Source organism: Pollachius pollachius (genome assembly GCF_949987615.1).
Source record: "Pollachius pollachius genome assembly, chromosome: 17".
Classification (NCBI taxonomy): Eukaryota; Metazoa; Chordata; class Actinopteri; order Gadiformes; family Gadidae; genus Pollachius; species Pollachius pollachius.
The window spans coordinates 6,684,850-6,701,178 of record NC_136950.1 but is presented as its reverse complement, the minus strand read 5'-3'; the positions used below and the strand labels follow the sequence as shown (position 1 = coordinate 6,701,178).

At 46.4% G+C, this 16,329-nt stretch overlaps 2 protein-coding genes across 3 annotated transcripts in view; both read right to left on the bottom strand.

Moving 5' to 3' along the window:
- The window catches only part of phex (phosphate regulating endopeptidase homolog, X-linked), a gene marked incomplete at both ends in the record, with an annotated part of 19,100 nt that extends 17,714 nt beyond the window's left edge, over positions 1-1,386 (bottom strand). The window contains one exon of the mRNA XM_079754364.1: positions 1,248-1,386. Within this exon, the coding sequence (XP_079610490.1) occupies positions 1,248-1,386 (139 nt within the window). The remainder of the gene's footprint in view (positions 1-1,247) is intronic.
- Positions 1,387-3,312: 1,926 nt separating this feature from the next.
- mbtps2 (membrane-bound transcription factor peptidase, site 2) lies at positions 3,313-15,695 on the bottom strand. Of its 2 annotated transcripts, none has more exons than XM_079754721.1 (11): positions 15,432-15,695; positions 14,795-14,943; positions 13,886-14,024; positions 12,000-12,103; positions 11,770-11,897; positions 8,516-8,634; positions 7,872-8,088; positions 7,310-7,407; positions 5,533-5,734; positions 4,948-5,023; positions 3,313-4,286 (listed from the first exon to the last, which is right to left on the bottom strand). In XM_079754721.1, exons 1-11 carry the CDS (start codon positions 15,504-15,506, stop codon positions 4,064-4,066), a joined length of 1,530 nt encoding a protein of 509 aa, XP_079610847.1. In that variant the 5' UTR covers positions 15,507-15,695; the 3' UTR covers positions 3,313-4,063. The 2 variants fall into 2 exon arrangements, with proteins under 2 accessions (XP_079610847.1, XP_079610848.1); XM_079754722.1 differs by having other exon boundaries at positions 7,908-8,088.
- Between the last annotated feature and the right edge of the window lie 634 nt (positions 15,696-16,329).

The window sequence follows — 16,329 nt, the reverse complement described above, 5'->3', positions numbered from 1 at the left end:
ACCTCAACATATAGAAGCCCTTACATGCACACAAACGTATCATCAAGGACACACACATTCTCCCTCTGCCAAGGGGCTGACCTGCAACAGCCTTACAGTCCACTGACCTGAATTAATCACTTCGCAAACCCCCCTCACACACACACACACACACACACACGCACACATACAAACACACTAACACTGCTTGCTTGCTTGAACTGTGTAGCAAAAGTAAGAGTAGTAATAAATCTAAATTAATTAAGGAACTCTGTGTGTGTGTGTGTGTGTGTGTGTGTGTGTGTGTGTGTGTGTGTGTGTGTGTGTAAATATATATATGTATATATACATATACACATTACACATTCACACACACATACGGTATTCATATATAATTACGCCACAGACCAACCACAAAAATTTTGCCGCCCCTTAATTACCAGAAACAATACTTATTCCTTCCCATAATACATGCAAGAAGCAGGAAGGGGTGAACAAACACACCCACCCATACCCTCCCTACTGAACAGTCACAAACACACACTGTCCTCTCATGTCCTCAGTGAACAGGAAACACACACACACACACACACACACTTGTCGGACAAGAGGAGCCAAATCAAAATACTGCCTCCCCTGCAGTCCCTCAGGTCTGTTGCTCATTGCGCCGTGTGTTGTCGCTCACATTCACCCTGACCACTCGCTACGCACACCCAGATGATGAAACTGTAAACCAGTCCCCCAAAATAGTCTGCCACCACGCAGCTTCCATGCTACACCACACAGTGGCCGGCCGACCTGAAACCTCACCACTTTGTGCACACAAGCCAGCTTCTATGGGTGAGAGAGAGAGTGAGTGAGCTTGTGTGTGCGTGTGTGTGTTTGTGTGTGTGTGTGTGTGAGCATATGGGTGCATGTGTGAGCATGTGTGTGCGTGAGTGTGTGTTTTTTCTGGCGGGGCTATTTAAAGGCCGGTGTGTATGCTATAATCGACGGTGTTCGGTGTACACTCTCATCATGGGCTTCCATGGAATTCCCTGCAAATGACAACGTTTGGCACAGGAGGAAGACCTGAGGAGCTGTCTGTGTGTGCATGTATATATCTCTGTCTATACATGTCTATATACATCTATTACATATATATAGATGTATGCATGGGCGCATGCGTGTGGGACTCTGTATGTTTGTAGGTGTCTAGGTGTGTGTGTGTGTGTGTGTGTGTGTGTGTGTGTGTGTGTGTGTGTGTGTGTGTGTGTGGGTGTACTTACCCAATATGAGTGCGAGCAGCAGGATGCAGCACAGACACACACACACGGCCAGCGCAGCCTTCAGCAGACGGCCGTTGCTTTTGAGCAGTTGAACATTTCGGCAGTCTAACGGCTCGGACTCCATGGTTGTATGTACCATGCTCTCTCACACACACACAAACACGTGGTACACGAACACACACACACACACTATGCTGGCGTACACACTTCACTACGCTGACACACCAGCCCACAGAGTAAGAGTAAACCACTAGGTCACTGAAGTCCCACTTTCTCCTTCTTTCCAAACTCCTACCTGTCCCTCCCTCCTTCCTTCCTTCCCTTCTCTCTGTCTGTGTTTCAAGGGTCTTTCTCTGTCTCGGTCTCTCTGAGGTCTACTCTAACTTCTCTCTGACTCACCCAGTTTCAAACCATCCCTCTCTTTGCTGTCACTCCTCTTTGCGATCCCTCCCTCCCTTCCCTTAGAGAGGAGGAGAAGGGAACAGGGCACAGGGAACCAGGCTTTCAGATAATCACCTGATGGACGTTTATTGTAGTGTTTTATGGTTAGTGTGGGCAGACACCTGTTGTTGTTTCAGACAGCCGTTGTTGCCCACCAGTGTGCTAGTGTTTGTGTCTGCCGGTGGGGCCGCTTGGAAGCAAATGTATTAATTGCTCGGTAATTCTAGGGAGAGCACAGCCGCAGTGTGTGTGTGTGTGTGTATGTATTTGTATGTGCGTGTTTGTGTGTGGGGCCTAATCTTATGTTCAGAACACAGGGGTGCTCTGCTTTGGACATTTATCAGATTAAAAGGGCCACCAGAGCAGAAGTAAATGGAACAGGATGGCCCATGAGGAACACGGGCAGACCGCTGATGGCCAGGACTCATTAATCCAGCAGTAATGACATTGTAAGGTCTGGTTAAAACACATGAGCGCCTCCCGCCCGTCCAAAACCTCCCTTGGCTTTGGTCATGTAAATGTACGTTTTCCATTCCAGTAAAGCCCTTTGAGAGAGAGAGAGAGAGAGAGAGAGAGAGAGAGAGAGAGACAGAAAGACATTTTTGTTATTTGTTGCTATTCATCTTTGCGTCATGTGTTGTAATATATACTACTTTCTGTGCTTTGGCAATTTAAAGGAAAGTTTTCCATTGCAGTAAAGCCCTTTGAATGAGTGAGCGAAAGCGCGCGCGAGAGAGAGAGAGAGAGAGAGAGAGAGAGAGGCTGACTTCCAGTGCAGCCCAGGGTTGCTCTTTAACCTCCTACTGTGCGGGAAGAATTTCCCCACACATTCAGCACTATATGAGATGGTTAGACCACAGTGTCCTTATATAGACTTCACTTCCTGCACGCCAAGAACAAAAAAAGGCGGAAACATAAGCAGTCATTAATCACAGAGCCCCACCGCCCACAACGCTATGGTTCCTAGCCGTTGATTCTCAACAATGCATCACGGTTCTAAGGGAAACCGGCCTGATTGAGCTCCAGTCCTGCTAATGGGGGTTATCGGTCTGAGTCCCGTTTGAAGCCTTTTATTAATACAGTTTTAGGTTCAAGTCCCTGCTAATCCAAATCGGTTATTTAAATTCAGGTTAGTTATAGTCTTGTTGGCCCTAGCGGGAATAATCTGTGATTTCATTGTTTTCAGGTCAACCTGGAAAATCTTATTTTCGATTATAGTCGTTTTAACGCAACACCTGATCATAGTCAATAACAAAATCTATTTTCTCTATGAATTATTTACCAACAATCATACTAATTGAGTTGTCGAAATATATGAGGGAATAATCTTCCTCTCACAATGCTAAAATATCTTTACCATCCACTTCCTCATTCTGTTTACAATTCCATTAACATCAGGCACCCTGCTGATTAGTCTGGAAGTGCGTGTGGAGCCGTGTGCACGGCGTGCGTGCGTACATTAGTGCATACAAAAACACGTTTTCATGCATTCTCACTCAAGCACACATTGCGTATTGACAATCACACACGGGGGAGGTTCTGTGTGTGGGAGGGAACACCTTTAGAGCACCGCTAAGGCTGACCCTTAACAAGTGAGGAACAAAGATGGACTCAGGGGCGGACGAGCTGTTCCATCTGGTGGAAGGCCCTGGGATGCGTTTATTGGCATGACTAGATCAGACTTTCAGTAGTTTGATGAAAGGACAAAAGGTTCTTAACAAATTGTCATTGTAGAAGTCTTCCTTGATTCCAACGATATTGAGATTTGAAGTCAACTTGATGAATACGCAGATTCTGGTTAACGGTAGCACTAACATATTTTCGCCATCCACAAGTCAAATCCTTGGTAGTGGCAAAATTGAAACCCTCATTCAAATATATACAAATATAACAATTTCACACGGACTCTGCAGTTCTTGTAAACAGTCCTTAATAGCAGTTGACTTTAAGTATGACTGCATATTGAAGAGTATGTGCATACAACATGATTGTGTATGTGTGTTTATGTGTGTGTGCGCGCCTTGTAGGTGTGTGTGCATGTGTATGCATGTAAACGTGTGTGTGTGTGCACTTTTGTGTGTGTGGTTGTGTGAGTGTAAATACGTGTGTGTGCCTGTGTTTATGTGCATGTGTGTGCATGTGTATGTGTGAAATCAAAGCTCATTACATTTATTTTTTCTTTTTTCTTTTTTTTCTTGGAAGTGAAAACCACAAAAGGCAGAAGGCAGTGGGAGAGCACTGGCAGCGGTGCCGGGTGGATGGGAAATGTAGTCCTAGATCGCAACTTGACAGTCAAATGGTCCCCACAGAACTACAGATCCACTCTTAGCCCTCAGCGGGGCGGGGCTTGGGGGGAAGGGGGGGGGAAGGGTGGACTAGCGGGCGGTGACCATCCACAGACCCAGCGCCACATTGGCCGCCAGCAGCGCGCTGCCGCCCAGCAGCAGGAAGAAGCCAATCAGCTCGCGGCGCTGGCGATCCGTTACCACGGAGACCAGCGTGGCCTCCAGCAGGGCGTTGAGCATCCACTGGCCGTCCAGCGCGAAGCACGGCACCGAGTTCACCACGGCCAGGGCGCCGGAGAGGGACACCACGTATCTGACGGGGCCACTGGGGTTAAGGGGCGGGGGGATTAAGGGCAGGTGGGGGGACCCTCTGAACAGATACGTGACGCAAAGTACGCGAGTTAATCAGTAGGTTAAGACATAATGAGGTCGTACTAATGTGGCCGTTCAAAACTCTACACGAGATGAAAATATACAGCTTTTTGTATATAAATACCTACCCTCGTAAATCCTATTAGTACTTATGCAGGACCCTTGTCAAGTGAAACGAATATAATATCATCCAGCATTATTGAATCCAAACTGATTTAATATATTCTACCCTAACCTAGTCTCACAGATAGGATTTTAGATGAATATCTCAGTCTGACGGCAGGGGAGCTCTGATCAGCTCGGGCATTTCACTTTCTTTCAATTCATTGCAGTAGTAAACTGAAAAAGGGTTTGTAGAGGTTCAAAATCCTCTGCATGTAGACTGGCCACTGTATAAATACATACATTTTGTGCCAAGAAGTTCTGCTATAACGCATAAGGACTGCGTGATCTGAAGCTCTGCTATAGCGCAGTACGACGGCGTGATCTGAGATGACTCCAAACCTAACATAATCTAATCCAACATTATAATCTAATCTTTATGGATTTCATCTAATCATAACCTCATCAAGCCTAACCTAACCACCTCCAGGGAAGGATACTTGCAGAAGGTCTCCAGGAAGACGGGGAGATCCAGGTGGAGGAAGGTGAAACGAGGGACAAAGTTGGTCAAGCTCACTGTAACACAACACAACGACAAGTCAACACACACAATAAAACTCACTCTACACAACACAGCAGGGCAGAGCGGGTCATTAGAAAGCAATTAGGGGTCCAACCAGACGCCTGGCAGACTGGGTCTGAGGCCTTTGAGCCTCCAAACAAACATCTGTGGTGGTTTTAGCACAACTCAAATAATTGTTGTGGGTCTGTTTCGGGTGCTGGACCGAGTAGTTCATTAGTGAAAAGTTTCTCAGTACAGTAGTCATACATATGCATGTATCTGAATAATTATAGCTTCGTGGACACTGGTACAGTTTGTTCTTGGTGCAATCATTAGAACAATGACACAATCAAGATATCTCCCACATACAGGGACTAAAGAGAAATGCCACCGGACTACAGTGGTGCATTGTATTCTACACACACACACACACACACACACACACACATAATGTTAACTTACCCACACACACACATACACACACACACAAACACGCACACACGCGGTCTCCAGTGCTACGTACCGGAGTACTGCAGGTGGGGGGGGTAGCCCACAAACAGCATGTGTGTGTTTGGGGGGTGGGTGACGCGGATGAAGCGTGTCTGGTTCTCCAGGGACGGGGTGACACACACGCTGGCGCCCGCGTGCTCATGGGCCAGGCAGTCGGCGTCGCGGCGGCAGACCGGCGTGCCTGTCACCATCTTGCGCACCGGCATGCAGGCGTACTGCGGACGGAAGGGCTGCGTTCAGAGCAGGAAGGGCTGCGTTCAGAGCAGGAAGGGCTGCGTTCAGAGCAGGAAGGGCTGCGTTCAGAGCAGGAAGGGCTGCGCTCAGAGCAGGAAGGGCTGCGTTCAGAGCAGGAAGGGCTGCGTTCAGAGCAGGAAGGGCTGCGCTCAGAGCAGGAAGGGCTGCGTTCAGAGCAGGAAGGGCTGCGTTCAGAGCAGGAAGGGCTGCGTTCAGAGCAGGAAGGGCTGCGTTCAGAGCAGGAAGGGCTGCGCTCAGAGCAGGGAGGGCTGCGTTCAGAGCAGGGAGGGCTGCGTTCAGAGCAGGAAGGGCTGCGTTCAGAGCAGGAAGGGCTGCGTTCAGAGCAGGGAGGGCTGCGTTCAGAGCAGGGAGGGCTGCGTTCAGAGCAGGGAGGGCTGCGTTCAGAGCAGGAAGGGCTGCGTTCAGAGCAGGAAGGGCTGCGTTCAGAGCAGGAAGGGCTGCGTTCAGAGCAGGAAGGGCTGCGCTCAGAGCAGGAAGGGCTGCGTTCAGAGCAGGAAGGGAGGCCTTTTCTGCAGAAAGGGATATCAGTGGCCTTCCCCTCTTTCCCCTCTCTCCCCCTATATCTCTTTATTGCTCATCCTCCACCTCCCTCTCTCTCTCTCTCCCTTCTCCGTTGTTATCTCAATCTCCCTCTCACCCTCCATCTCTTCTCTCCCAACGCCCCTCCTCTCCCTCTACCCCTAAACGCTCTCTCCCCCATCCCTCTACCCCTCTCTCCATACCATCCTTAAACTCCCCCCCTCTCTCCGTCTATATTTCCCGAGTCATGTAACCTCTCATTCCCTCTCTCCCTCTCTCCCTCTCTCCCTCTCCCTCTCCATGGTTTCTGCTAACACTGTATTATCTAACATCATCACAGCATTGCGTTGCTGAGGCCGATAACGCCGTATCAGAAGTATTCACAACATGCTTCATTCGTCTGACGTTATCAATGTTTGACTTTATTTCAGGCACGGCCTTCACACAAACACATTGAAATGAGTTGTCGTCGAGGAGGTTCCATAGAAACCAGCATCAAGGTCTCATCACTCTAGTGCTCGCTCGGTTCCTGGCACGCGGACGTGGAGTCGCGCCGCGCGCCAAACATGGCATAACCTCTAATATCAAGAGATGCCGTCTGGAGGATGTAGGAGCCATAATTTGAGTGTAATTTGTTAGAAATGAAAGGCCGTCTCTCTGCTATTAGTGAGTGATGTGCGCCGTGATGGATCTGTAGCGCCCGCCTCCTGTCTGAGCCAACTTAGATTTCAGACGGCCCTCAGCTCGTTTCTGACAATCAGGGCGTCTCTTACCTGATTGGTTCGGGGGAAATCCATCTTGCCTGTCAATCCCGTTTCGTGCACACTGTGTTATCATAGCTCAGTACCCTATCTACGGCACCTATATTACACACACTGCATATCAATCAGACGGCACTCGGCTATTTCTGCTTTCTGCTGATCGTGCGTTTCCGTCTGAAGTTAATACATCCACTCTGTGTATGCGTGTGCATGCGCGGATGTGTGCTTTTAGCGGAGTGTGTGTGTGTGTGTCACCTCTTTCTCCTTGTCCCGTGGGCTGGTGTAGGAGAAGCAGAGGTCAGTCAGACTGTTGTTGCTGCAGCAGTCCATAGATCCATCCAAGCGCTTGTAGGCTGGGGGAGAAGAGTGGGCGAGAGAGAGAGAGGGCGAGAGAGAGAGAGAGGGCAAGAGAGAGAGAGGGCGAGAGAGAGAGAGGGCGGGCCAGAGAGAGAGAGAGGGCGGGCCAGAGAGAGAGAGAGAGCGAGAGAGAGGGCGAGAGAGAGAGAGAGCGAGAGAGAGGGCGAGAGAGAGAGAGAGGGCGAGAGAGAGAGAAGGAGAGAGGGCGAGAGAAAGAGAGAGAGGGCGAGAGAGAGAGAGGGCGAGAGAGAGAGAGAGAGAGAGGGCGAGAGAGAGAGAGAGAGAGAGAGGGCGAGAGAGAGAGAGAAATGTATAGTTGAGGGTGGGTGTTAGCGTTGGATATAATTTTGCATGTGTATGCATTGAATATCTGTTTGATGTGTGTGTGTGTGATGTGTGGGCGCGTGTGTACGTGTACCGTTGTGTGTGATAGACATGCGTGCGTGCGTGCAACCCATACACATAGAAGGGTGGGAGTGGGTGCCCGTGTTCCCACCTCGTCCGTGGGCCCAGCTAGGCTGCAGGCTGGCAGCGGGGATACAGTAGCCCGTCTGGGGAGAGAGGGAGAGGAGGGACAAGCAGCCGGCCCAGTCCTCCGCCCCGCTGACCCCACACTCCTCCAGGCCCGTCACGATGTCCCCCACCGACAGACCCCTGGGGCCGTCTGCTGGGGACCCCTGAAGGTGAAGGAGAGGCGGCAGGGGGTCGGGGGAGAGAGACTCGTTAATGAGAGGCGAGGACACAGCGGCCCTGGGGTAATGAGGGCAATGACATCACTTTGGAATGTTACAACACCAAGAGTAGCTCTTAACTGAAAGGGTGTGGAAGATGCATTCCAAGATTCATTTTCATTTTTTGACGCAATTGGTTCAGAAGAGATAAATCGCTAGAATTATAAAATGTATTTTAGACTTCACGTTGATTTTCATAATGATTTTGATCAATATATATATCAGATATAATTGGATTAGATTAGATCCATTCGATCCAAGTTAAAGGTCAAATGTATTCACGAATATTTCCCAGAGATGACTTGATAAGACTCAGAGGAGGAGCCATGCTCATGGTTGCTGTCGTGTGAATCGTCTACAGGGACACACTCACCTGCACCACCTCTGTGACCAGAGCTCCGCCTCCGGTGCTGTACACAGGAAACAGAAGGAGGGGCAACAGGAAGAGGAATCCCAGCGCCGCCAGACACAGGACAAAGTTATGCCACACCCCTGGAAGGACGAGATCAGCCAATCAGAGAGCAAACCTTGTGAGGCCACTGCATCACCGATCATTGAAACAGGAAGCCCTACGGCAAACCTGAGTTTGTACAATTCCAAGTAATGTTTGGCACCCTCTTTTATTGTTCCACACTTAATTTCTAGATGGTGAACGGAAAGCGATGACACCAAGTCGAGGGTCGCATATCATAGTGTTGTGGTTATGAGGTGCTGGATTGATTCCCAATGTTTGCAGACATTGAGAGTTATCTGCAGATGTCCCATAGAGCATTGTGCCCTAACCCCTACCTGATTTCACCGAAAATCATTTTAAAAAATACGTGCTCATTGAAAAAAAGGTTTGACGGGTTCAGTGTTTAAGTTGATTATAATATGCTGAAATTTAAATGGATGGAAGAAATGTGTCAACATTTGGTGTTGGGGCCATTTCTGAACGTGTGGCAGTGTGTTGGGGGACCACAGTGATAACAATATGGTTACATAATGTAAGAGGTCATGTGATTGAAGACCCCTGTCTAGCAGAGTGCTGAGCACAGCAAGACTGGTCAATAAGCACAGCGTGGCTTTCTGTCTCAGCTCCCCCTGAGAGGTTAAGTCTTTCTCTCTCCTCCTCTTCCTCTTTGACTGGATTTTAGACTGTTCTCGCTCGCTTTGTCCTTCACCTTTCTCTCTCTCCCTTTCTCGCTCGCCTATCTCTCTCTTTCTCCCTCCCTCTCTTTCCTTCTGAAAAATAAAATCTTCAGTTTGGGACCGCCGACCACAGCACGAGGAATAGAGGAAACCGAATAAAACAACACAATATTTCCGCCGTCATTTCTGCCGCTCAATCAAAATAATAGAACAACTTTTCGTTTAAAGACGCCTGAGGAAGCGTGGGAACACAGAGGTTGTGTCAAGGGTGAGTTAATGTAAAAATGTCATTCAAATTGTGTTACGGTATGTCATTTCCTTCTAATTAAATCAGAGAGGAGGGGCTATTCACAGACGGGTGAGTGAGTGAGTGAGGTCAATATTCACAGATGCCATTGTTCTACCGACGGATAAAAAAAATGTATAATAAGAAATTACCAGCCCAAGTACAGTCTATGCGACCAAATGCAACCTTGAATGAAACTACGGATTTCTCTGAGTTGGAAAAATGTTGGAAAACAATTGGGATTATGTCACAACTCTAATATAAAACATTGGTCTTTTCTTATTTAGATATTCATACATGGAAAGGTTACATATTGTACCTTTTAGCAAATTAAAGGGGGTTCATTTTACTTAAATGCACGTGACTGAACAAAGCACAATACAAAGCATCTTTATCCTAAATGCTTTCGAGTACGTACATAGTTTTGGCTTATTTTAGGTAGAAACACTCCCACAGTACACTCCGCTCATATACGGAGGTCATTCATCATGCCAAAGCACTTTTCTGCTCTCTAGTGGCTGTCCTTGTAATGGCTCCGAAAAACACCCTTCTTTTTGGCCATTTAAAGATCCAACTTGAAAGAGAAGTAGATTCTTCTATTGTGATCGGGACACCAAGTATTCTTGGACGTTCCAATTATGAAAAATATCGATAACACAACTATGGTGTCCTTCCTCCTAGTCCTCCAACTATGGCAAATCAATACCTGAAGGATCAATATATATCCGTGGCCAGGCCTGAGACCTCTAACGTTTAAGACAAGCCACTAATAATCTAGGTCACTTGGAAAAGCCTACTTTTCGAAACGCAAGAATGCCACTATATGTCGTCGTCAATGGACTACTTGGCTTAGCATCATGACCATGTAGGCAGTACATGCAAATAACCAGCAATGCTTTCCTCTATGCTGCCTGCAGCAAGATCCCTTTGCTCCTTTTATCATGAGGATGCAAACGTGGAGATCTGGGTGCTGCCAACATGGAGGAAAGTTAAACATTATTTGCATATACCGTATTTTCCGCACTATAAGGCGCACTTAAAAGCCGGTAATTTTCTCAAAAGACGACAGTGCGCCTTATAATCCGGAGCGCCTTATATATGGATCAATTCGTGTTTACAAATGAACAAAGTTGTCAGAACGCTTAATAAAGTTTGACTTTTTCTGACTGTTTTGTTGACATTCCCTTTATGGCTGGTTCAGACCATACGACAGATATTCCTCCACTATTAGGAAGGTCACACTATACGATCACAGAGCCAGGAAATCGGGCGGAAGACTGGCCACACTACAAGATTCGAGGGTGCGATGCTCTACTTTGTATCATTCACGTTTGCAAGATATTTAAAAAATCTAAGGTTTGGAACTGCGTAATTGTGTTTTACTTTTTTGTCATAAAGGTTCCAGTTTTATATCTGCTAAATGCAGCAACTCGTCCTCACAGTTGCGTTGCGCGTGACAAGCTATACAATTAGCACAGCTCCATCTAGTGGACGCATAACGCATCCCCAGTCAAACGTTTGACTGCAGTATCTTCTATGCTACGCGCCTTATAATCCGGTGTGCCCTATTTATGAAAAAAGTTCTAAAATAGGTCATTCATTGAAGGTGCGCCTTATAATCCGGTGCGCGTTATAGTGCGGGAAATACGGTATATATATATATATATACTCCCCTCATTGTAGTGATGCAAAGCCGTTTGAATCGGTCAAACGATAAAAAAACTAATATAATCGATTTTTTTTTAAATGTTTAATAGAAAGTGCACAGCTGGATACATATCTGTACATTATTTTAGATATGAACATTTTCTTTTTGACCATTTTGTGTATTTTTTTAAGGTGACATATCAAAGTTCTCAGTGTTTTTGGGAGAGACATGCTGAATAAATACATCACGCTTTCAAACTCAAAAATAATTGCTTGAATAATCAGGATTTCAATATTGACCAAAATAATCGTGATTATGATTTTTTTCCATAATCAAGCAGCCCTATAGAATAGTATAGTTTAGCATAGCAGAATTTAAGATAGCATATTCTAGCATCGTCCTGTATGTATAGCATATGCATGTATAGTGCAGTCCAGCAAAACATAGCACGATATACAGTAGTATAGTTCAGCATGGCAAAGTATACCTAAGCAGAGTAAAGATTAGCATGGCATATCCAAGCAGAGTTATAGTGTATTTTAGCAAAGCACAGCGGTCTCACCAGCGCAGAAGATGCGCAGCTGTTGGGTGGGGGAGACCAGGGTCAGATGGGTGGTGAAGAGGTCCACGAACGCCCCGGGGTACACCACGAACACAAACATCCCGAAGCCGTTCACCCTCACCTGCTCCCTGCGCGCACACACACAATCCAGTGTTGTCATGCGTGTGTATGTGTGAGTGAGTGAGTCGTATATCTATGTGTGTGTGTGTGTTTGTGTGTGTGTTTTTTACCGGAGGGCGGCCACGGCGTGTCCCAGCTCATGGATGACCCCGCTCAGCAGCAGGGCGCTGAAGAAGTAGAGCAGCTGACTGGTGGGCAGGTTGACCCCTGGGATCTACACCAACACACACACACACACACGCATACAAAGCACACACACACACACACGCGATCAGGTGAGTGTCTATTTATCTGTCTGACTGCATGTCCATCTGTCCATGTCTGTTTTTCCATTGTTTCCACTCTGCGTCACCTTGATTAAACTACCTGACTACAAACATACTGCAGATCAGACACTAACATTCAGTGCGTTTACATGACACTTAAGAAAGTCGAATTATTGGCTTAGTCCAACTATGATTGGATTATTAAGAAGCATGTATACACCTTAAGTCAGACTATAATCGAATCGAGTTACTTATAGTCGAATTGAGACACCTAGATTATTTGATTGTTAGTCGAATTAAGCGTGCATGTAACGGATCGGATCGCATGGAATTGGATTTTGCGTTCTGCGCATGCTCGAGATTTCTCCCGGGGGCCGTGATCTGGAAGTATAAGGAGACGATAGTCAAGTTGTTGTCGCCGTCGGAAAACGAGAGACGGCAATTTATTTAAAAAGGTGGCGAAGAAGATGGAGGAAGTCTGTGTCATGTGTATCATCATCAACATGCATTCAGTACTACGCTTCTATTACGAGAGTAGCGCATGTGTGTGCGCGAGAATGGCAGTGAGTGAGGAGAGAGGGGTTGGGCGTGTCAGTTCAGTGAATGAACGAGTCCGGTTGTGTCTGTGAAAACGTGTTCTGTTAAGTTAGTGGAACTACGAATAAAGTACCCAGCCTGTCAATAATCAGTGGCCACTTCATTCCGACCCATAAGCAGACCCACTGCCAGTCAAAGTGAAGGGTGAGAGAACATCGGCCATGGAGGGAACGTCTCTCCTGTGCTCCTCAACTACGGTCTGGGAGCCGACAGCAGCAAAGGTGTAACACTTCGATTTCACCCAAGGCTGAATTAAAAGTACACGTCTTTCTAAATTTTTGTCATCAACAAGGTTGTAAAGTAGTAACTTCGGGCACATCTGTCAAAATAAATGTTTTTTTACGATCTTTATTCATTCATTGTTCCGCGGCCGAACTGAAGGGGATATTCTCTGAATTATGAATCGTAAAGACTGCGTCAGGTTCTCCGACTCTCTGGTAATTCAGCAACTAGTAAAGACTCGTAGTGAGGGTTAACTCGGCCATGGTGGAGAAGGAATTTGGGGAAAGGAACTTTGGCTTTGACTCTCTGAAGTCCATATTGAAACGCGACATAGAAAAGATAGGGATTGTTGCCGTATGCGGGACAGCTGTCAGTTCACTTCGGGTCTATTTCTCAGACGCTCCATTTTTCCATCCTCTCGGTCGTATGAGGACTCCTCCGGCTGGACTCCTCCCGTTGCTCCGCCGCCGGAGGAGTCCGCATACGACCGAGAGGTCGGAGCAATGGAGCGTCGGAGAAATGACATGGACCCGAAGTGAACTGACAGCTTTCTACTGAAAACATCTTTCTCGAATTCTGCGGCCACCTGAGTTTGTTGTTGCTAGTGACGTAAAGAGGTCAACCGGTGGCTCTATTACCACTAGTTGAAATGGGCACCGCGCCACCTATCGTACCGGGGTAAGAAATGCTTCGGCCAATGAATCGATTTTCTCCCCACCATGTATACTCGGACAGTTGCAGTTGTCCGATTGAGGAGCATAGCCGAACATGGCCTTAATCGGATTAAGCAGTGCATGTAAACGTACTGAGTGCCATCACCCAGGATCCACAACTGCATGACTAGTCAATAACCAACCATCCGCTCACTGATTGGTACAACATGACCTCATCCCCAAGCTTCACCCACGTACCACCACTTGCAACGCCTGCTGCCCGGCCATCCGGGGGCTTTCGGACGTCATCTGGGCCAGGGTCTGCTGCAGGGTCCGGGCCAGCAGCACCACCGAGCCCACCATGGCCACCACCCCAAACACCACCCCACTGCTGAACCTGCAGGGAGGAGGAGGGGAGGGAGGAGCTTGTCTGGAGCAGTAGGGACTAGGGCTTTTACCGTACATTGACACTTATTTTGACCGTCGGTCAAAATTATTAGACAAAAATCGCCAAGGGAAAATTCCTCTAAAAAATGGAGAGAAATTGAGTAAATGACAATGGAGTCAGCTGATTTGTGTTTGAGTGCAATGTGGTCCTTCTGCCACTGGAGGGGGATGCATAGTAAGATAATACTATTAATCCCTGAGGGGCAATTGTACAGTAATATGGTTACACATGTACCATATTTACAGCATAAATATAATATAATAAATTAAGGTATCAACTTAATAAAATCACCATTGTATTTGCATGTATTTTTTACATTTGCAGTACTACAAGTAGCAATATCACTCGTTTATTGGAGGCAAAGTCTGGAGTGAAAGTCCTGTCATAGTAAACCCAATGTATGGAGCGTTACTATTGTTAAAGCCCTTAATTAACATTTCTACAGTTCCTCACTGCAGGGTGCCTTTGTGCACCAAGCCATAGAGCTCATTGACATTTACAAAAAAACACTGATGGCTGACTGTTTGCTTGATTAAGCTTACACAAGATAACCACAGTAGAAGGTACAATCACATTGCAAAGGTAGACGTTGATTTAGTAATGATGCATGCAGTTAGAGGGGCGTTGGAGGAAGATAGACCAGGTGAGGCGAGGGGGTAGGAGAGATAAAAGGTACAGTTATAGGACATATTAGTTGTAGTTATAACGTTTTTTTTTACCATAGGTAGAGAGCATGCGGGTTGATTCGGGCACAGTAGGCAAACAGACGGTTGAACATGGTAGTCTGCCACCGGAGTTGAAACGGGGACAACGTGACCCCGTGGCTGCCAAGCCATGCCTCGTAGCTGTTCCGGTGTTTCCCAGAAGACTAGGGAACCAAGACACAGTGCCGGTTAACCTGGAGACCTTGGCCTGCGCCAAGGTCCTAAGCCTAAGCCATAAGGCAAGGGAAAACATTTCCAAAACCGAGAGGGAAGATACCTCCTGAAGCGAAACAGAACAGAGATGCCTCCTTTGAGGGATGATTAGGAGTGCAGTAGGTGCCGAGACATCAAACTATAATACAGGTTTGTTGAGAATAGGGCTTTTGGGGCTTTTTCACTAAACACAGCGTACAGCCGTAGAACAACAACCTTATTGAAGGCAATACAGCACCAACTATATACATTTCCCATGTGATCATGATTGTGTATAGACTATAAGGTAAATTGATTAAAGACGATTATCTGCGCATGTGCCTAGTGAGTGACTTCTCCTCATGCTAACGATAGCCATTACCGCTGGCGAATTACACACACACATCTCTGAGCCAAGTGTTTATTGTACACAGCCGTGTGTGTTTAATGTGTGTTTTACCTTTAGGACCGAGTCAGTGAGGTAGACGGCGCACCAACCTCCCAGCACACAGACCACCAGCGGAACGGGAATCATCGTGAATACTCAAGCCAACATGATAGAAAACGATTTAAACGAGACTGTCTCCATGTCTCAGGCTCGTTGTTGACGTCGTGGCAAACTAGATAGATGGGCACACGATTCTACACTTTGTTGCTACACATGTTGTGTGGTTTATGCAGTTTGGATGAGAGCAAATTATCCAAAACAACTGTGAAAAGCGTCGAGGAGTCAAACAACGTCATCAACATGCGACGCAGTGCCGCCGGTTTGACAGCTAGACTAGAGTACTCGAGTGGTGCATTAAATCGAGTACAGAGTAATCTAGCATTGCTTTAAATTGTCCATATAATGTTATTATAAGCACAACAACAGACAAGTTCAGTAACTAGTGATTGAATAAGGACAAAAAAAATTAAACTTAAAGAAAAAAAAGGACTTCATTCAGTTTATTTTTAACCATTTTATTGTCTATATTAAAAGTTGAAAATAATATATTGACGAAGACGACGGAAAAAACCAACTGTTGTATTTTGTTGGAATATCCACTTTTAAGTTTAACCAAGATAACCTATTATCCTCATCTTCATTTACTTCATCATCTTGTAGCCTACAAACAGCATAGGCCTACTGTCTTAAAAATAAAGTATTAATAAAGAAATAAAGATTGTACAGTTTACCTTCGTTTTTAGTTAGATTTTGTATTTAGTGCAATTTGTAAACAATTTTGATCAACATTAAATGATAATACTTGATTTTTTTATCGTAAGTCAGTTTTACCAACCATTTAAGTAACTGCGGTTTGCCTTTGTAGTATTCATGTTCATGTGACCCATAATAAGTAAGCTGAAAAACAAGA